Source organism: Felis catus, chromosome D3 (genome assembly GCF_018350175.1).
Source record: "Felis catus isolate Fca126 chromosome D3, F.catus_Fca126_mat1.0, whole genome shotgun sequence".
In the NCBI taxonomy this organism is placed as follows: domain Eukaryota; kingdom Metazoa; phylum Chordata; class Mammalia; order Carnivora; family Felidae; genus Felis; species Felis catus.
The window spans coordinates 12,960,429-12,981,935 of NC_058379.1; the positions used below are offsets into that span (position 1 = coordinate 12,960,429).

Sequence of the window (21,507 nt, forward strand, 5' to 3'; positions counted from 1 at the left end):
GCGTGGGGTGCAGAAGGGCAGGGACGGGGCCGAAGCCACACACCATCGACCGGCGGGCAGCGTACCTTTCTTGTCCATCCTGTGAGGGCTGAGAGGAGCTCTGCCCGGGCTCCGGGTCGCCACCACAGCCTGCGCTCCCTTGCGTTCTGTCTGCAGAACCGGCCCCGCTGCCGGGGTTCTGCCCTCCGACGCTAGCACTGAATCCTGAAGAAGAGGTAGTGCTGATCTGGTTAACAACGGGGGCGGGGGCGGGGGCGGAGGCGGAGACCGGCGGCACAGAGGACCCGGAGGCCGAGCTGCCTGCCGCGGGGTTCCCGGAACTGCTGCTGGAGGTGGGGTTGAACGCACTGCCGGCTGAGGGCGCTGCCGATCCTGAATTTGAAGCTAGAGGCCCAGCGTTCCCGGGGGTGGCTTGTCCCTGTGCTGCTGCTGGTGGGGACTGGTACTTAGGTGGTATCAGCAGGCTGCCATCGAGCTGCAGAGTGGCTAGATAAGGTGCTGAAAGAGTACACGCAGAGAGGGGATGTCAGCGACACTCCGCGGCGTCAGACCCAATCAGCAAGCAGAACGGTCACGGTTTCAGAAAATTACGTTTTCAGGCTGTGATGCTCTGACTATGACACCCAAGATGCTATCTCCACGCTGGAGCATAGGCTTATATACTCTGCAAATGTGGAGCTGAACACGGGGCTACGTGTGACAGTTCTGGTGAAGGGGCTTATTTGAAAACAAAGAGAAAATTAACCTTTCGGACTGAATCTGTCTGCCTTCACCGCAAGCCGCGAGGCCGGGGTCTCTTCCGGAGCCATCACGGCGTATACCACGCTCCTATGCGCAGCGGGCTTTAGAAGCTTCCAAGACTCTCTAGGGAGTGCGGGTTTAACTTAAGCAGTTAATACCAAGTCCTGCCGCTAAGTTTTCAACATGTGGAGTAAATTAGATATGACTTCTTTAGGCAACTTTAAATTGCTTTTAAAGAATGTTGTGCACGTAAAAATGAGCATTTAACGACCCAGAACGCAGAAATTAGACCTAAACAAATACGGTAATGGAACACCAACATTACCTGAGATAAAAGCAGCAGAACGCTGCTTCCCAAAGGGTGGCAATCTGCTATTTTACTTCTCAGATTCTACTTTGCCAAACAAATTCCCATTTACCTAGGTGATGGCGGCAAACTTGCGCATAAAGTTTGAGTCTGGAATGATTGTCATTCTCCTCGCTGCTCCACGGCTGGTTAAACCACTCGCTCACAAGCTCATCCGTCAGCTTCTGTGCCACAGTCTTTCCCACGCGCATGATCCCATCTCGTAGCACTTTGCAGATGGGCTTGTGCTGCCCAAGCCGACACATCTACACCACAAACAAGACCGTTACTTACAACAGGAACCACGCCTGTGCTGGGGGGGGGGGGGGGGGGGGGGGGGGAGATGACATTCTCTACCACGCACGTGGAAGTACCTTGCGTTTTCTTTTCGCATTAACACAAGCACCCAAACCCACGTTCTGAGCTGGTCCTTTTTGCTCGTTAGAATGTGTGCTGAAACTCCTATCTGCCTCTCCAAAACCTGGACTGGGCCCCTCTCAAGAAAAATAAATGTTTCTTCACCCAGCCAGTTCCTCCCGCACAAGGGAAGGTCGCTGAGTACTACCTGATTGCTAATGGTCAAATAAAGAATTAACCAGATTCCTGCCTACTAAGGCTGACTGAGACATATGTCCGCTAAAACCTCTTAAGTAATCCCGACTCATAATGTTTTCCCATAAGATAACATTAAAATTTTATGGGCCATCTGTTACACTGTTACAGACATTTGGAGATCACCAAGAGCAGAGGCCACTGAAGCAGGGGATATGCTGATCACTTTTTAAAAGTAAATAGTTGTTTTAAGCACAATGAGATTCTGTTGTTAATCTCTGGCACATTAAATGGACACTTGCAGCCAAGAATTAATACAACACACCTGCGAAAAGTAAGCTACTTAACTATCTATTCAACAACAGGAGAGCCCATATCATCCCTTATTACAGCTGATAACTGAAGGCCTAACTCAGGCCCTACAAAACCCTCGTAACCAGGGACACACTATGACCAAACGAGCAGTCCTAATAAAGTCATTAGGATCTAAAAAGATCCCTCGATCCTTTTATGTTTTGTAACTTCTGTTGAAGGCTTCGTTCAAGAGAAGGGCCGTGCTTTAAAAAAAAATTGCTTACACAAGTTTTCTGTGTTACGGTCCTTATGATTTAATATTATTACACATCCACGGACCAGGCACTGTGTAGAAATTCCTAGATCTGAGGGTTTCCTCCAGGGGCTTAACTGATGCCATCACCTCAGACATTACCATCTCCTCACTTCTTTGTAGCAAGACATAAGCTCACTATTTCATGTGCACCCATCCATTTCTAAATAGCGAATGTTCTGTTATGACATATTTTTGAAATTCAACTTGGCATCATATTTAACAAACACCCTTGTAATGTTTATACTATGCCTGTCACAGCTCTTCAAAAATACTAATTTCATTTAATCTTGCCAAAAAAAAGATATTAGAAGTATAAGGTACGAAGAATTTAGTGTACGTATACTCTGGCTGAAAAAATGTGGAACTTACTCTTCAAGATACACATGATCCTAATTTTTCAAAAGCAATAGTATTTCATGTAATAAATATACAAAATTATCTACCTGGCTTTTAAATTATTATGGTTATTATTAACCTGTATCAAAATTTTAGTATTAAGATGAACGTAGTGTTTAAATACATAACACACAACAGGGACATGATTCATTAAACTCGTCTTTTGACACAGAAATCTTCAAGCTAAACATTTTCATACTGTTTTCAGGAACACCCCCCACCCCCTCAGCCCTGCCCACAAAGAGATGTGCTTTCTTTTTGTAAAGGCCATCTTCTGAACAGCCAGAACACCCGCCCCTGGTAAGCAACACTCTTAAACTCAAGCACATAAGTCAGGAAAAAACAGCTGACAGAATTGTACATGGTGTGGTAAGGCCAGTAGAGCAAAGTCTTCTAAATCTAACAAAATGTAAAGCACAGATGGGAAAAGCAATTGACTTCCGGGAAAACTTGCCAACTTAATTCTCTCCTCCATCCTCCAACTATCTGCAAATTTCCTTTGAGATCTCCTTTGAAGATACTTGCTCTTTAAAACTCAGCCACAGCTAGAAACAATCTGAGGACTCATGTCCCAAAAGCGATTTTCGGGTCGTTCTCACCTCATATACAGCGCTCAAGTCCCTGAAGAAAGTTTTGGCTCCTTCGAGCAAGGCCTCGTTTTCTGGACACACCACAATATAGGCAACATCCCGGTGGCCCCCATATGGGTCCAACAGCAGCCTCTCCCAAAATGGCAAGGAGAACGGCGAGATGGTGAGGAAGTCCTTGTCATAGCCTACCAGCAGGGTGGGGATGGGCAACGGCTCAGGAGATTCTTCGGAACCTGTAACGACAGTGCAGTTCAGGAGGGTGCTTCCCACAACCGGGACACCTTAGAAGGTCCCCGCTGCGTTAGTATTAGTTCTGGCATCAGAAGTTTCCTTGCAGGTTCGCAGCGTAACTCTCAACAGTACTCTTCAAATCCTCTAATTATATGGCTCCTGATGAAGGACCTAACTTAAATGAGTCAGAACATGCTTACAGAGGTTCGAGAAGATCAGAGGGCAGACTAGAACAAGTTAAAGTTAGTTTTCCAAGCAGCACTACATCGTTTCCTTTAAGCATGATAATCCCGGATCTGAAGAAGTTGACAGAACTAATTCAGAAGTTCATCCAGATGAAAATACAATGAGGATCAGGAAGATGAGGAAAATCTAATGGATACTCTACTTAAGGATCATTTTCCTCATTGACCTTGTTTCTGCCAAGGATGCTAAGAAAACGTAACTCCAAACTGACTTTAGGAAAGAAAAGAGATTATAAAGCTTAACAGTCGTGAAAAAAAAGATGCTATTTTGTCAGTGAGGCGAGGACTTGGCAGTGACTAAAGCTGGTTTCTACGGCAACAACCTATGAAGGAACTGAAAGAGGGAAGAGGTTCTACCGTAGGTCCCCCGTCCTGCCATCTTGTGGAACTGCTGCCAGGTTAGCGGTCCCTGCACATGCTGGATATTCTCCCAGGTCCTGCCCGTGCGCTTCTTCTGGATGGCGTCTTGGAGAAAGGGCTGCAGAGACAACAGCATACGGACCACATCTTGGGAGGAGAGCATACTGATGTCCAGCACTGGAAGAGAAGGGACACGGAAAGGAACAGAAATCGTAAGGGGGGATCGACACCGTCCTCTTTCCTGCCCTAATTCTGGACCGGAGTTACGGCCCATGACAAAGATAACGCTGGTGGCACGTTCTATTTTTACTAGATTCTAAAATGCTAGACTTACCTGGCAACAGTAAAGGTATTTTATTATTATAAAGTAATTTATAATTTATTATTGGAAATAATAAAAGGAGAAGTACGTTACTCTATATTCAAGAGGTTAACTGTAGAACTGCTTTGAAGTAAAAAGATGGATAGACCTGCTCTTTCAAATCGTATGAACCTGTTTGAAGTTTACATAAGAAACCCTGTACCCTGTAAAAGTTTCTTAATTATCGTATTACTTTTATTTACAAACACCAATGTTCTGGATGTGTTAAGTGGGGGGAAAAAACCTACACAGAAGCTTTTAAAAAACTGTTAAAAACGCTCCTACTGTAAAATATTTTCACAAAACACTGAGTGCATGAAAGAGAACGGCGACCTTGCACGCAGGCAGAGGCACAGGGCACCATGGCGAAGGCAACGCCAGGACGAGAGGCCATCCACCCAGAGGAGGGTGGGACTCAGGGCTTCAAAACAAACATTCTTCCTACTAGGAGGAGGGGCTCTTAACAGAGAATCTGAGAAACCTCTCAAACTCTATGCAAAACCCTGCACGCACGTACAAATGTGTACTCTTTCCCAGGCAGGAAGGTCCATCACGCTCATCAAATTCTCAGAAACGTCCGATGAAAGAGCTCATCAAGTTTGAGGTGACCAGCTATGAACCCACACGGCTGCATGCCTAAAGACCTTCCCTTACTCTTCCTTTTCTAGCTGACTAGGAAAGGGACACGGTTGGAAATCTAAGATTTACCTACCCACTAAATCTGAAACACAGGGTGCTTAAGACATTTTGAGGTGTATCTCCTAAATCAAACACAAGTGGCAAACCTAAATTTCCAACACCTCCCGAAAGAGCCGGGAGACCCGGCGAGTGTGGGCTCGGAGCCACGTTCCTGCACAGACAGCCCTGCTGGAGCGGTCGGACAGCCGCCCCCTCCCCCCGCCCCTGCTCGCTCTCTCCTCACTCGGCTCTGCTGCTTGCCTGACAACGGAGCAATGGCCATCGCCTTCATCTTCGAGCCTGTGCTGCCTTTTTTCCTTATAGTAAAGAAAAAAGTACTTCTTGTACCCACGGCTCTATCAAAAGTTGGAAAATGACAGACCAAGAGAACCACACGTTAGAGAAAAATAAAAGCAGACGCACTTCCGTGGGGCTATTCCTGTGCACACGGAACAGAAAGTGTGCCGTGCGAGACAATTGAGGGCGCTGCTGTCTGCAGACCCGGCTCCCGCACCGCACCGTTCACTTCCATCAGCTGTCGGGTACTTTCCAGCTTCTGACTTTGAAGCCCACACCTCCCCTGCAACAAAATCTGCTATTTTTCATATCCAAAGATGACAGTACTGATCCACCCACAGAATGCTTTTCTGTCTGAAGGCTACTGTCTAGTAAAAGGAACCACCCAAGATAATCACCCACATTTCTGTAGGGGAAAGACTGTACTTTCTTTAATTCATAAATTCATCCCACAGACATTAGTTAAAGGCCTGCTAAGTGTAAGGCACTGTGCTCAAACCTGAGCAGTTACAGAAGTGAGGGTCACCCTTGAATACTTCCTTAGGAGTCTCCACCTACCAAGAAGCCTCCTTGCTTGGCTACTCCGAAAATGCCTCTCACCCCTACTCCGCTGAGCTCTATCCTCAAGCCATAGTTCTTTTCCAGATTTCAAACTATATTTAAGAAGATTATACAGCCTTCTCTCCTCCGAGGCTCAGAGCTGCTCAGGACAGGGTCCATGTTCCGTTCACGTAACCGACCTCTCGGGCCTGGCCGCTCCCACCTCTCTCCAGAGCAGCCCTCACCGTGGTCAAAAGACAGGTTGAATCCTCATCTTAAAAGCTCAGCTGTGCTTTAATGCTTATTGAGCACTCTACTCTTTCTTGAACTCGGTTACACCAAAGAATTCAGTAAAGCTCTGTCCCAAGCCCTCTGCGGTTCTCGTTTTGTCCGCCTCCTCAGTGAGCTTCCCTCCTCCTCAGTGCTCCTGACTTGAGTTCCGATCTACAAGCCAACCACTCCCTTCCCCCTGAGCTGCAGGCCTGTCAAATCCCAAGTGTCTACCTGAAACCTCTAGCTGGGTATCTCAGAAGGGATCTTTAAAATCACCAAAACTCAATTTAGGGGCTTTCTCCCCAGACAGGGTCTTCCTCCAGTACACCTAGCTTTGAACGAGGTCACTATGGGTCCAGGTACATGCATCACAAATCCGGGTGTCTTCCTTAACATCCCGTTCTCCCCAAGCCCCCAAATCCAACCCACTACCAAATCCTGCAGTCCTACCACTTCCTCAACGTCTTTTGAATGCTTCCACTTCTCTTCCATCTCCTTTGCTAAGACACGAAACCAAGCTATTATTTATTTGAGCCACTACATTAAACCTGTAGTCTCTCCACCGTTCCTATCATTTCCAAATCCACAGCCTGCGCCGAAGTCAGAGTATTTGTTTCTCTGTTTTATTTTAAAATTAATTATTATTATTTTTGAGAGAGAGAGAGAGAGAGAGAGAGAGAGAGAGAGAGAGAGAGAGAGGGAGAGGGAGGGAGGGAAGAAGGGAGAGGGAGAGGGAACACGTGAGCAGGGGAAGGGCAGAGAGAGACAGAAACAGAATCTGAAGCAGGCTCCAGGCTGTCAGCACAAAGCCCAACGCAGGGCTCGAACTCGTGAACCATGAGATCGTGACCTGAGCCAAAGTCAGGTGCTTAACCAACTGAGCCACCCAGGCACCCCTGAGAGTATCTGTTTCTTAACTGCACAAATCTGATGGCAATGCCTCTTCATAAACCCATCAATGACCTGTTAGGGCTCTTGGGATAAAGCCCCCAGCCCCAGCAGGTCTCAAAAGGTTCTTGTAAATCTAGCCAACTGGAAGCTGGCTTCAGTTTTCTGAAAGCCCCAAGCTCTACATAATTCTGGGCCTTCACTCTTGCTCCTTCTACCTGGGACACAATTCCTTGCTCTCCACTCTCTTTATCCAATTAATCAGTACTGAGATCTCTAACGTTAGTACTTCTTCAAGGAGGTCTTCCCTGACCCCAGTCTAGGGATGCTCTCCTTATCCCATGCTTTCATCGCTTATAATGGTTTCTAATAATATGCTAATTCGTGTAATTATCTGATTAATGTACATCTTCCAGAACAGATCAGAAAGTCCCTCCGAGAGGTACCTTGTCTCTTTCGGTCATTTTATCCCCCAGGATGCATCACGGAATAGCGAATGAATAAAGGCAGCGAATGGCAAGTTCCGTGGCCCACTTCGAGCTCATCGTCACAGATATTTGTCAACTGGAGCTTTTAACAACAGAAGAGCCAGTGACATGCCTCGGGAACCACAACGCAAAGTAAACCGTGATCACTGTTGTAAGATACAAAGCACTGGAGAACCAGAGGAGGGAAAAAGTGCTCTGTAAATGGGCAGAAGGCTTCATGGAGGAAGGACCGTGGAAAACCGGTCTAGAGGAATGGGTGGATGTAAACACGAAAGGGTGTACAAACTAGTATCCCGTATAGTCTCGACAACTCTGACACTTAGCAGCCACCGGTTTCCAGTACCAATGGCCCATAGGAATTAACACGATAGGAAGTTTTCAAAAAATAATTCCTCTGCTCAAAAGGTGTTTCCATATGAAACATTTCTCCAGTCCTTAAATTTAGGATAATTATCAACAGGGCTCTCACTTTAGTTCTTCTGAAGAAGTGAAATTTGAGATTTGTCCTATAACAAAGAAAGCTTATAATTTACCACCATACAAAGAAAATCTGCAAAGTAAGTGTGCATTCTGGAAAACCTACCATTGCTGTGAGGCCAAGAGTGCACAGTGGCACTTCTCACCAGCGCTTCGTCTACTTTTCCACCCGTGGGATTGTCCACATACTGTCGGCCCTGCTCCAAGGCATTAAAGCATTCCGTCCAATAATCATTATTATCTGCCTGCACCCGGTCGTAACTCCAGCTCACACAGGGAAGAGTCTGGCGACTGTTGGAGGAAATGTAGTCCAAGAAACTCAGTGAAGCAAAAGGTTGTGTATGCTGATTCTGGAGGAGGAGGAGGAGGCTTATAGGTGGCTCCTGGGACTTTCTGGCTCCCTCCACCTGAGGAAGGAAGGTAGTCTGACACATCATTAAGCGCCTCTCCGCGGCCTGACCAATATCAGAATTCTTCCCAAAGATATCCAACTCATCTTCCAGGAAGAGTCCCGAATTGTAGCCAAGTTTGCGATTCATAATCGCACTAAACCCACAGGTACAGCGATACTGGTCCTCGTTGGAAGAATCGGGGATGTAAAGCCCAACATCTGCCCCTTTGATGTTCATGTTGCAGGCACAGATGCAACAGCTGTCAAAGTTTCTGTCTTTAAAGATATTCATCACGGAATCTGAGAGGATCAGGGTGACGTAGAGACTGTGGGCTTCGGGAATCGGCTGCATGGTGGCAGGCTCCACAGAGTTAAGGGGCCGCGTGGTGGAGGGAGTAGAGGCAGGTGAGCCCTGATCGGTGCTGTCGTATTTAACCGACCCTTGACCACTGGCAGTGCCCCCTCCTCTGGGAGTTCTTGGGGTCCTGGGGGTTCGTGGTGTGGGGACAGAGAAGCGAGGGGTTGCTGGAGATGGCAAAACTCCTGCCCCGCTGTTGCTGGCTGGGGCAGCGCTGTTCAACGTCACCGGCGTGTTCATCTGGGGCGTATTCAGGTAGTCTGGGTCTGCTAGGCTCCCGACACTAGGCACGTTGCTGCAACAGAGAATGCCGAGTGAGAATGCGCGCTCGTCACAGACTGCCAGGGTTCTCACGGTCACCCCGCCCGCCCGCCCGCACGCCGCAGCCTTCATGCATGCCATCCCTGGGTATATTCCAGTGTTTCTTAAAAAAAATAAAAGCACTCAAAAAAGCCAGTGAAGTGGATGGGAAAGCAAGCAGCAAGGCATGAAGAGCAATACACTACAGCATCTTCCTTCTGCTTATCCCACATCTGCGCAATCTTCGTGTTAATCTTTCAAAGGAACTTCACTGATTTTAGAAGAAAACATGGTGCTGAGTCTGGTCAAGGTAGTTTTGAAAAACCGTAACTACGACGTGAAACTGTAACACGAGTTCAGATGCTAAATCAGCTAGAAGGCCAGAGGATAAAATCTGGATCTAACTGGCAATTACATTTTTGTCATTTATTGAAATCGAAAGTCTGCCACCGTACTTGCTCTCTAAGGCGATGATCCATACATGATTCTAAGTCAGGCACACATGAAAATGTACTATTCTTCTATTTTCAAAATACAGGCCTATCTAGGCCTGTGTTTTTATAATAATGAGTCACCATGAGGGAATCCAGTTGTAGGAAAGCCACTGGCCAGTGCTACACTACAATTAATACAAATATCACGTGTGTAGCTAGGAGGCCTTAGTACTCATTAGATGAGTTACAAGCACACATCCTATATTGCAGCTTCCACACTTCTAGATTCCTGTGGAGTGGCAGGCAATTTTAGTTCATTTTTAATTTTTCAATATGCTATGCTTTACTGGTAGCACAATTTGTTTCAGTTCCCAGAGACTGATAGCACTGTGTTACCTATTTTTCCATAAGCAATGACTTCTTCTTGGAATAGCCACATAGAGCACAAAACAGTGCCTGCAATGTTCTGCTGTTTTTTTATTGCAAAAAAGTTTTCTGATATACACTCTTAGATGTACATGTAAAACAGCACGAGACCATTCTGTCCAATTAGAAGGTATCAAAAGAACACAGATTTCACTTGATACTTATTATTCTTTTGAAATCTATTAATACTGAGCTTAAACTAATGTTCTTCCAATAAACTACATATTCATTCACTTACAATTTGAAAGAAGAATGTCACAAAGCAATGGCTCTTCAAATAAATTCTTGTGATTTTTAATTAGCTATGCCTCAACTACCAGCCTAAAAAAATCTACATCAAGCACTGTAAGGAAATTGTAAATTTGAGGCACAGTGGTATCGCTGAGAACAGATAAAAAATGACCCAGAAACCTTGATTAGCAATCACTGCTATCTCAGAGACCAAAATAATAAGTGCGTAATAAAGATCTTTACCCTAATTGGACTCCTTTCACATTTTCCTGTTTGACAAAACCCCATGAATTACTATGCAGTTCAGATCAGAAAAGGAACTATGGCTCCTAACGGAAAACCCAAATAATGGAATTGCTCCCTAGGTAGTAAGAATGGTTTAGTTTGCACAGTAACCTGATTTTTCCCCATTCGATAAAAATGAGTTGAGGACCAACACTATGCTAGATGCCAGGTATTCAACAGTAAAAAGGCAGAAGAAAAGTCAGCTCACAGCCAGTAAGACAGGCGTCAAGCAAGGAAGCACCAGCGTGCTGAGTGTGGCAAAGGGGTGGCCAGGGTGAGGGAGGCCCCAGCAGAAGGAATTCACACGGTCTAGAACTTTGCTGGCCAATAAGGCTGCCGCTAGCCCTACGTGCTAAAGTTTAAGTCAACTTAGATAAAACCAAAAGTTCAGTCTTGGTTTCAACTGGCCACATTTCAAGAGGCATACAGCTACGACACCGGGGCAAGGGCGGCCATTCTGGAAGGTGTGCCGATACTTCATCGAACCAAGTTCCTAACAGTGCCAGCTAAGGATACCAAGGATCTTTGGGATGGCTACTGGCAGACTGAACAGAATAAGCAGTGATCTAAATCACTTATTTTTTAACCGACCATACAGCAACGGGTTGCGTTTCACGTTTTTGAGGAGCCTCTGTGTGTAGGAGATTAAACTGTCCACCGGGTCCCTGGAGCTGCTGTACTGCTGAGAAGGGCATGGCAATGTGTACGGGCCAGTGGGCTCCACTGTACTGCACCAGGCCCTATTTAAATAAGACCGAGTCCAGCCGGAGCACGGCAGCAGGAGACCAGCCAGGGGGGGGTCACCACCAGGGGCCTTTCGAGCACACTCTTTCACACTGCTGGTGAGTCGTCATTGCCACAATACTTCCCCAACCATTAGTTGCCGGAGCCTTTCGAGAATCTTGTGTGGGAAGGAGGGCGGGATTATACCATTTTAAAGAAGGGGAGACTCCGATCAGATGGTCATTTAAGGTCACAGACAGGAGGAAACAAAAAAGGGAGGAGCAGGAACGGAGTCCTATGTCAGCACAGCAGTACCTTCCCAAGTCTGGGTTCTTTTATCCCACACCCGCGTCGCGGTTTTTCAATCCCCTACTGACTTCACACACGTGAGCATAAAGCCCGTTTGGGACAGTAACGTTGGTTTCATCAAGATGGTTTTATCTGATGTCACAAATAGAGCCCACAGACTGGATCTGGAATTTGTCTTCTTGTCTTACTGGTTCCTAAAATGTAACTCTGAACTAATTAGCACCGTTTGTAAAAAGGAAATGTATATAAACATGCAGATCTCCAGGCTCCCACATCCTTGTGTGAACTATGTGCTGTCACCGCACGGCAAACAGTCACTTCCAAAGAGGCCTTCTCTCAGCGGGTCCATCACGGACCCTGCCCGTCCCTGCCATCCCGCTGGGGGACACTGACCATTGGTGCTGTCAAGTCGTTTGCTTTCCCCAGTCCACGTTGTCCGTACATTGCTTGCCTGGTCCTGACAGAAACTTGAGTTTGTGGCCTTCTATTTTATAGCATGTATTTTATTAAGAAATTATGAATCATAGGGTAAACGGACTCTGCGTTGTTGATGTAAGTACTGTTTTTTGACAGAGTGAAAAGTGCCCAAGCTACCGTAAACCCAGCCTCTTCCTTCCTCTTCTCCAACCACCTCTGTTGCTGCTTTCTTATGACGTGGGGTCAGCATCAGAGAAAGTCTCCATGTTATCACTTCATTTTAAAGTGCCTTCAGTAAACACACTTGGAGTATCAAGTCACAAACCAAGTATTCACCAATACTACCCCAAAATGGTAGTATTTTTAAGTAAGTAATATATCCTAAGCTCCAATCTAGTGTTTGATTCGTGGTAGACAGTGATTTGATATGGAATGAGCACGAACACCGTGGTTCTCTATACAAATAACCTTAATTTATCTGTGTACGTGAAATTTGGTTCAGAAGACATGTACACTTTCGATACAAAATAATGTGCGCAAAACCACGAATGGCCAAGAAAGGAAAGTTTTAAATGGTATGTGATGTCATCATTGTAGATAAATATTTAGTTAAGCTCAAAACCCATTCACACGGCCAGTAGCTCGATGCAGATCCCGGCACGTACTTGTAACCGTCTCTACTGAAAATGGCTGCAGGCGGCATGGGCAGCTGTTCAATTTTGGGAGGCACCGCCCACGAAGGCCGAAACAGACAGGCATCAGGTATCTTCAGAGGTAGCAGGCACTGGCTCGGCAACATCTTCAGTGGAGCAAACATGGAGGAACCCACGAAAGGTTGAAAAGTTGGAACTTTGTGCACGTATGAAAAGTCCTGTGATAACAAGAGGGGGCCAGTGATAATGTCGGTGAACGACTCAGGACACCACAACAGCAACAACAATCACTGGAACTCAGCATTTCTCTCATTTCGTCAGCAGAACATGCTAATGCCAAAATTATAAGTTGATCAAGACACTATAATTTATATACAACACAATGTACCTCACGATCCACTGCGAGGATTCCTAGGAACTTAGGTATGTATGGCATATAGATAATACCATCTTGAAGATGCATATGAATCTGCTTAAAAACTGCCCTGCCCTGCCCTGGTAAGATTAATATACTGGCAATTACCTTTACTTCCTCTGGCTTGGGACTTCCTAATCCATCTTCTACTTCCATTTTAAATTCAGTGAGCTGTGTTGAAACCATACTGACCATAGGGCTCTCCATCATGCCTAATGCTGTCACTGTCTCTGAACTGATTCCATCTTTATAATTCATCACAGGAGAAAATGCAGGGTGCTGTTCCAAAGAAGGAGGGGTGGGAAACATCCTTTGCAAGTCTGCAACTGCTAAGGAAGGAAGGAAGGGAGGGAGGGAGGGAGGGAGGGAGGGAGGGAGGGAGGGATAAAGAGAGAGAGAGAGAGAGAGAGAAAAGAAAAAACAGTAATATTTTAACAGGCAGGACTTCTAAAACATCCCAGTTCATAGGCAGGCGCCCTACTTGCATCAGAAATAATGCTAACTGAATGGTTGTATCAGTTACACCATAGAATATTAATAATGGAAGTTTCTAAGAATAAGGTCATCACCAGAAAACTATCCTTTCTGGAACTTTACCACTATCCCCCTGATGCTTTATGATTTGATTTCACGTTAATTAAGTGGACAAAGTCTACATAACATACATTTTTCTTCTAACAAATGATTGCCTGAAAAGCATAAGGAGAGGAGATAAGTAGAAGCTGAAAGAAATCTGACGGAATAACTTTATTAAAAGTTCTATCTCTGCTTACGAATATGTATGAAATATTTCAGAATTATATAAAAATGTCATCTAGCAAATTTTACATGGAAAATCCATCAGGCACTTATACTACAAAAAATAAAAATTTAGAGCTGGAAGGGTGGTTTAGATGTAGTAATTACTTAGCTAGTTTGAAAAATCCACCACACTCACTGCTCTTCAGGGAAATGGTTCCACAATCTCTTTCCATATTGACATTAAAATGAAACTTCACAGTTAGGTTTAATAATCCTACTTAGACTCAAAAGATTTATTAAAAATCAAATGGTAAAAAAAAAGTATATTTTAAGAAATACTTAGAGAACAGTGACTCTCAATCCTTTTTTTAAAAAGCATTTTCATATACCTGAGGTTGGCCACCATCATGAACAGTGGCTCATTAAGGCAATGACTGACTCTTCAAAGCTGAGGCGAATATAATGCAATGCCAGTTGTGGTTGTGAAATTTGGCCACTAGGGGGTGTCCTGTACAGCAAATTTATTTACAAATTTGGAGCCATGAATTTAAATCACGGTTTTGGAAAGCTATCTGATGTCCCAATTTCCCATCACATCGCTCTTTCTAGCAACGTCAACATTTACAAGACTTTTTAAAAAAACTTTTTAAGTTTATTTATTTATTGAGAGAGAGAGAGAGAGAGAGAGAGAGAGAGACAGAGAAAGCAGGGGAGGTACAGAGAGAAAAAGAGAGAGAATCTCAAGCAGGCGCCACACTGTCAAGGGCAGAGCCTGACGTGGGGCTTGAACTCAGGAACCGTGAGATCATGACCTGAGCCGAAACCAAGAGTAGGACGTTTAACCAATGGAGCCGCCCAGGTGCCCGAGTAGCTTCAACATGTGAAGAGGCAAACGGTAACCACTGAACAGACTAAGAGAGGACTTCTGGAGTAACTACATCGTGCTCTGCCCCGCGCTAGAGAATCTGAGGCGGAGCCGCATGGCGGCAGCACTGGGAACGCTTCCGCAGTCCCGGCGCTCACAGCTCAGCGCTGCTATGGTCAGGTCGGGTCACCTCCGCCCTCAGGGCCTCCGATCCTTCACCTGCTTGGCTGGACTAAATGTGTGATTCTCACCAGGCTTGCCGGCTTTCCTCTGTTTGTGGAGGGCGGGGGCGGGGGGGGGGGAAGCCTCTGCCATGTGGAGGCAGAAGAATGGTGAGAACTTCTGTACCAGATGATCTTTACAATGTTTCCCAGGTAAACAACTATATAATCCTGAATAAGGCTTTAGGTGCTCCTCTATAAAACAAGGGAAGGAAGAGGCCAACAGACAGGATTTCAGATCCCAACTTTGACTCTCATCATTTATTTCCACTTCTATTTCCTATAATAGGACTATTATACCTATTGTATAATGGTATTATTACCATTATACAAAATGGTACCTGCTGCTGCCAATTAAGAAAAAAAGAGAGAAAAGAGGAAAAACTAACTAACGCCGTCCCCCCCCCCCCCCCAGTAGATCTTCAAGGCACCTTCTTGCTAGGACAGTATTTTACCCTTAAGGAATCTGACAATTCATGGAACTAGGGATACAAGCCAAGCCAGAAAATCCCAGAGAACCAGTGGAGTCTGAGAAGGAAACATGGTCTTCAAATGTAGCAGCCACCAGATCAATAGTTTTCCTTGAAACAAGACTGAAGGCTTTAACACTGAGTTAGGTTGCACTTGAAGTACATCCATCACCTTTATCTTTTAGTCCCTACTCCTTTTCCCAAGCCAAAGAGCAAACTACTGATCAATTTAAAACAAAATTAATGTTTCTGTATAACGTTTTAAACTCTAAGTCTGCTTCACAAAAGTTTCAAACTCCTACTATAGATCTTAATCACCAAGTAAATATTTGGAAAATAAACTGTACAAATTCTCTTTGTGTTAAAATGACAACGAACTTGGAGCCTTTCCTTCACATACAGGTGTTCTGGCTATGCATGAAATTTTACCAAGAATTATTTTATTAAATTAGTGTCTAAATTTTCTCTAAGAAATGTAATAAAGGCGTTTCCCACTTGGGGATCCTCAAATTCTTTGATGCTACCTAACAAAGCTGCATATGTCAATTTTCAACACCTCAGGAACCGTGACATTTTTTATCAAAAGTAAAAAAAGAACACACACAAGAAAGTATGGAAAATGAGATTCCACTTGCCAGAGATTCACTTTAAAAAGTGGCCTTCAGCATTCTTATTATCAAATCTGTATTTTTTTAAGATTTTATTTTTAAGTAATCTCTACACCCAACATATGGGAGTCTCAACTCACAACCCTGAGATCAAGAGTCACACACTCCAGGGGCACCTGGGTGGCTCAGTCAGACGAGCGTCCGACTTCGGCTCAGGTCATGGTCTCACGGTTCGTGGGTTCGAGTCCCATGTCGGGCTCTGTGCTGACAGCTCGGAGCCTGGAGCCTGCTTCGGATTCTGTGTCTCATTCTCTCTCTGCCTCTCCCCCACTTGTGCTCTCTCTCTCTCGAAAATAAATAAATGTAAAAAAAAATTTAAAAAGAGTCACACACTCCACTGACTGAGCCAGCCAGGAGCCCCATTGTCAGATATTCTTAAGGAAGACTCATAGCCTCTCTAGCTTCAAGCTCCTCATCTGCCAAATGGTAATCGTATCTACCTTCCTATTTTTTTTGATATACATTAAATAACATAACGTATGCATGGAAGTCAACACTTTGCCACATAACACCGAAACATTCAATAAGTGATGAAGTGAGTAATAATTAGTCCGCCATGCCCATGTTCTTTTGACTACAAAAAGATGAAAATGCTGTTAAGTTACAAGGAATTTCTGAAAAGATATGACCCTAAACAACGTTTGAGATGAAAAAACAAACTGCACTCGACATGGATGAGACAGAAAGACGACAGAAACCAGAGAAACACTCTGGTCCTCCAAAAAGAAAGGCTCCTCCATGGCTTGCCTCTTGGATTTTCCCTCTAAAAATGTTAAAGCAAGAGCGGGAACAGCTACCAGAGTGGACTGGAGATGAGGTGTGTTATTGTATGTATTGGTATAACATTACCTTAACACAGACTTGGTGCTAAGCCAAACCTAGTTATTACTGTGTGCTGCTCTCTTTATTATTATGTTATGACATATACAAATGAGTAACCGTGGACCTATTCCATCCAAGACCGTATCCACTGCCGCATATGGCTCTAGAGCACGCAAACCAGGTGCTGTCCAAACTGAGATGCGCTGTGCGTATAAAATATACACCAGGTTCTGGAGAGTTAGTTCAAAAAGGGAATGTAAAGCACCTCAATATTTTTAATACTGATTACATGTAAAAATGACACTATTTTGGTTATATTAAGTTGTATAAACATATTATTTAAATTAATTTTACATGGTTTTTGTGTTCTTTAATGCAACTACTAGAAAATTTAAAATTGCTATGTGGCTCTCAATTCACACTGTATTTCTTTTTTTTTTTTTTTTTTTAATTTTTTTTTTTTCAACGTTTATTTATTTTTGGGACAGAGAAAGACAGAGCATGAACGGGGGAGGGGCAGAGAGAGAGGGAGACACAGAATCGGAAACAGGCTCCAAGCCATCAGCCCAGAGCCCGACGCGGGGCTCGAACTCACGGACCGCGAGATCGTGACCTGGTTGAAGTCGGACGCTTAACCGACTGCGCCACCCAGGCGCCCCCTTCACACTGTATTTCTATTAGATTGGATGGTGCTGCTCTACACACTAAATTTTATAATATGTCTGTCTTCCACCTCCATGTACAATAAAGATGAGAACTTCTTGCCATGCTATTTCACTGTCATGTTGCGGGAGGAGAGATATTGCAGATATGTCCATTTCCACACATTTCCTCACACATACTTCGTGCGCTTCAAAAGATCCCATTCACTCTTATATAGATGTATTATCCTAATGCTAATATTTTTGCTATATTGCAAATTAATTAATTTTTATAGCCTGTACTTTATTATAAAATTTTGAGTAGCTTCTTTTTGAAACAATTATTTTCTGAATAAAAATGAGAGAGAGAAGAAAGTATACCATATACTTTCCTGAGCAATGACACTTCCTAGCAGAGTGGTTTCTGAATGCAATATTTTGGGTCCAATAATCTTGGACAAGTCAGCAGACATTTTAACATTTAACATTGCTACATTGTCACTTAATGTCAAAAAGGGCAGCGGATTAACTGGTTCAAAACAAGGGAAAAAATTCATTCATCTGACCTATTCCATAGGTATCTATCTTAATATTGTTTCTTTTAATCTGTGAATTCCATGTTTGCAAAATTCTGCAGTGCAGAGTAATAAAAAAAGAAAAATGTTTAATTAAAAAAAAACTACAGCGACTGGCTGGCTACCATTATTCATTTTCATACATGTCATGCTTGAGAAAGCTTTGCATATTTTAAAAAGCTATGGATCTCCTAAAGCTGTCAAAATCCAATCTCTGTATACTTCACACTTCTACATTTGAGTAAATCAGCACACATTTATAGGTTCATAAAACTTTTTGACTCATCCCTATGACATAGTGGTTTTTCCCCTCAATTTGTTCTCATTACCAGCTGAAGTTAATGAGAAGGTATTAAAGAATGATTTGCAATGGAATTATGTTTCTGCTTCAGAGTATCCACATAAGCTACCCTGACTTTCTTTTCTCTCGTAGAATAATGTAGTTTCCTAGGGTGAAGAATAATTGGGGGGGGTGGGGGGGGGAGAAGTTCCTCCTCTTGTCATCAAACATAATAAAGTAGTTGATCTCAAAAGGAAACACAAAAAGCTCAGTATGAATTAGGAAAAGGACCATAGAAAACAAATGTTCATCATTCTTGTGTAAATTAAATTTACGAAAATTGAAACATCTTATACTCTTATAGTGGAATATCATTCTAAAAATCATTGCGTAGCATTTATTCTACTGGGAAAAAGGCTATTAGAGAAACAAACCTAAAACATGTTTTTCCACATTTTAAACCACAAAAGTTAATTCTTAATTTGAAAACAAGAGCAAAAGGAATTCAAACGAAGATGGTGTCTTAGCTGCCTGCTACTGAAGGAATTCTAACTTGTACAAGTTTTCACTTGCAGTTAATATTCCGTTAAAAGAAAAGAGGCAGGGAGAGGGGAGTCTCAGATAAGGCACCAGTGAGTATGAGAACACTCTGTGTAAGTTGTAAATAGCACGGCAAAGCTCAATTTCCTTTTCTTACTTGGTGGGTACGGAACAGCAGCTCTTCCGTCCTTCCCAAGAGGCCGGTCTTCTGCCCCAACTGCAGGCATTTTGGATGAGCGCAGCGCAGGTGATGCAGCCTAAGGAAAGATTATTATTATTAAAACAGGGCAACACACGTGTATACAAGTAGAGCCACAACTGCTTCTTTTTCTTTTTTTTGGATTTTTTTAAATGTTTGTTTATTTTGGGGAGACAGAGAGACAGAGTGCAAGTGGGGGAGGGGCAGACAACAGGGAAGACACAGAATCGGAAGCAGGGTCCAGGCTCCAAGGCGCCAGCACAGAGCCCGACACAGGGCTCGAACGCCTGAAGTGCGGGATCATGACCTGGGCTGAAGTCAGACGCTCAACCGACTGAACCACCCAGGCGCCCCATTAGTCAACAATTTCTTAACATGTGCCTACTGATATTCTGGAATGAAGGAAAGATGCTTCCTTACACAGGATCTACCAAGCGAACTTCTGGTAATACCAGCAGACAGTGAAGCAAAGGAGAAGGCTACAAGCTTATCAAGAATGAAAACCAGAGTGACTAAGTCTCTGCACAGATCTTGTAAGGGCAGACTGCACCAGCAAAGCAGAACTCGCAGACCTTAAGCAAATCTTCCTCCCAGGTGGTTAGAGAAGTGGTTTCAGGGACACAATAATTAAATTAGGGTGGTGCCTCCAAGTAGTAATTAATTATCAGTCTGGTTTTCCTTCTGTTTGGAAGCAGGCAGTTAAAAGAAGTGACCTCAAGTCCTCCCAAAGTAGTACGCTTTCATTTTTCACCACACACACCCACACACACACACAAGCGCGCACACACACACACACACGAACGTGTATCTTCTACTCCTATTCCCACATTTACTATTCTTCTTCATAAAAAATAACCATATCATATAAAATTACTGAAATATGCAGAGGAATTTTCTTTGTTATTCAAAATAAATTAAGTCTTTTAATAGGCAAGATTATCTTTAAGAACTCAAATGAATTGGTGACCAAAGGAAAAAAGATTCTCACAAACAGAAAGCCTTTATGTGTATTTATTCAATGACATAGAGTTGAAGTGTGAAATTAAATTCAAAGACATCTGAGATGAAACGTGGACAACAGCCACATAATGCCAGTTATCAGTAAGACAAATTAGCAAAAACGGTTCTAAGGTGAATGATTCTCTTGATTAAATGCCAGGCTAGAAATCAGAGTGAACAAACATTTCGGAGAAATGAAAATTAGATTAAAAATGTCCAACCCTCCATCACACATTAACGTTCCTAAAACTATATTAAAAAAAAAAAAGTAAATGAATCTTCATTTAGTCCAACAGGAATACATGATTTATACAGAGAGTATAAGTGCCGGGGCTCGGACACCAACAGGAATCACTAGGGATGTGGTGTGAACAGTCCCCAGCTGCTCTGTAATGCTTGCTTTTTCCCTTTTCTTACTTCTTTCCACTTCTCTTTAATTCCTTTTCATACTTCCTCCCCACCATCACTACCGAAGCATCTGACCAAACCCTAAGGATCATCAAAACCAATCCCAGACAATACCCGGCTTTAGGGTGACAGTCACGTTCCAAATGGCTCTCCGAGGCCCGGATCTACCACAAGGAAACATGTCACTTCTCGTACTAATGTTTTTCTCCTTGCTGTGTCCTTTTCCTTCATGCAGCCACTGCCTGAATTTAGGTCCTTGTGTTTTAATCCAACGAAAGTTACCCAACAGTACCCCTGCTTTCTGTGTAAGAGACTGATGGAAGCCAGCTCAGGTCCACACTCAGCAGCCTTCACAGAGGAACATATTACAGGCCGAGTTCAAAGTCCAAAGCCATAAGGATGGTCAAAAACCTTCTTAACCCTGTCAATCTTTACCCACCAGTCAGAGAGCAGACCAGTGGTCTGTTCTTTATCCCCCCCAACCCCAAGCTAGTTCGTTCTTGTTGCTTAATCAAGGCTCATTCCAGGCTCGAACTGATGTCTCTCCCCTCTATCTCAATAACCCTGTCTTTCCACATCTCAAGTCAAATCCATTCTTGGAGGCCATTATGATATCATCTTCTAAGTACTTACATTACTAATAGTGTATAATATCGGTTAATCAGATACATTTTATTTTACAGTGAGAACAGGCTTTAGAATTCTGATTCCTACTTAAAGTTTAAGCCTTAACTTAAACACTGTTTGCCTGTCACTTCGTACTTGAACACCCAGCATCTTTAGACGCAAGTCAATTACTACACTCTCAGTAATAAGTACGCGCACGTGTATGTGTGTGTGTGTGTGTGTGTGTGTGTGTGTGTGTGTGTGTGTATTTTTGAAGTATATGTTTACATTTATTTACAAGCTATTTCTCCTGAGGTCTGTGAGTATCTCAAGTATAAGGGTGGTAATATTTGTAACCTCGTGTACATGTCACAACGGAACTGATCATCAAGTGATTAACAAATATATGGGAAAAGGGCAGAAGGGAAGGAAGGTAAATACATAAGTGATAGAAAAA

The 21,507-nt window shown here is 43.7% G+C and overlaps 1 protein-coding gene across 2 annotated transcripts in view; it reads right to left on the bottom strand.

Moving 5' to 3' along the window:
• MED13L (mediator complex subunit 13L) overlaps positions 1-21,507 on the bottom strand; it is a 307,435-nt gene that overhangs the window by 21,332 nt on the left and 264,596 nt on the right. Inside the window, exons 14-21 of one of the 2 annotated variants that reach the window (XM_023241452.2) lie at positions 18,996-19,095; positions 13,124-13,341; positions 12,613-12,818; positions 8,180-9,117; positions 4,069-4,248; positions 3,245-3,468; positions 1,161-1,353; positions 66-498 (exon numbers count right to left, since the gene is read on the bottom strand). In XM_023241452.2, the coding sequence (XP_023097220.1) occupies positions 66-498; positions 1,161-1,353; positions 3,245-3,468; positions 4,069-4,248; positions 8,180-9,117; positions 12,613-12,818; positions 13,124-13,341; positions 18,996-19,095 (2,492 nt within the window). Of the gene's footprint in view, positions 1-65; positions 499-1,160; positions 1,354-3,244; positions 3,469-4,068; positions 4,249-8,179; positions 9,118-12,612; positions 12,819-13,123; positions 13,345-18,995; positions 19,096-21,507 lie in introns of both variants that reach the window. The other variant, XM_023241451.2, reaches the window with a different exon arrangement.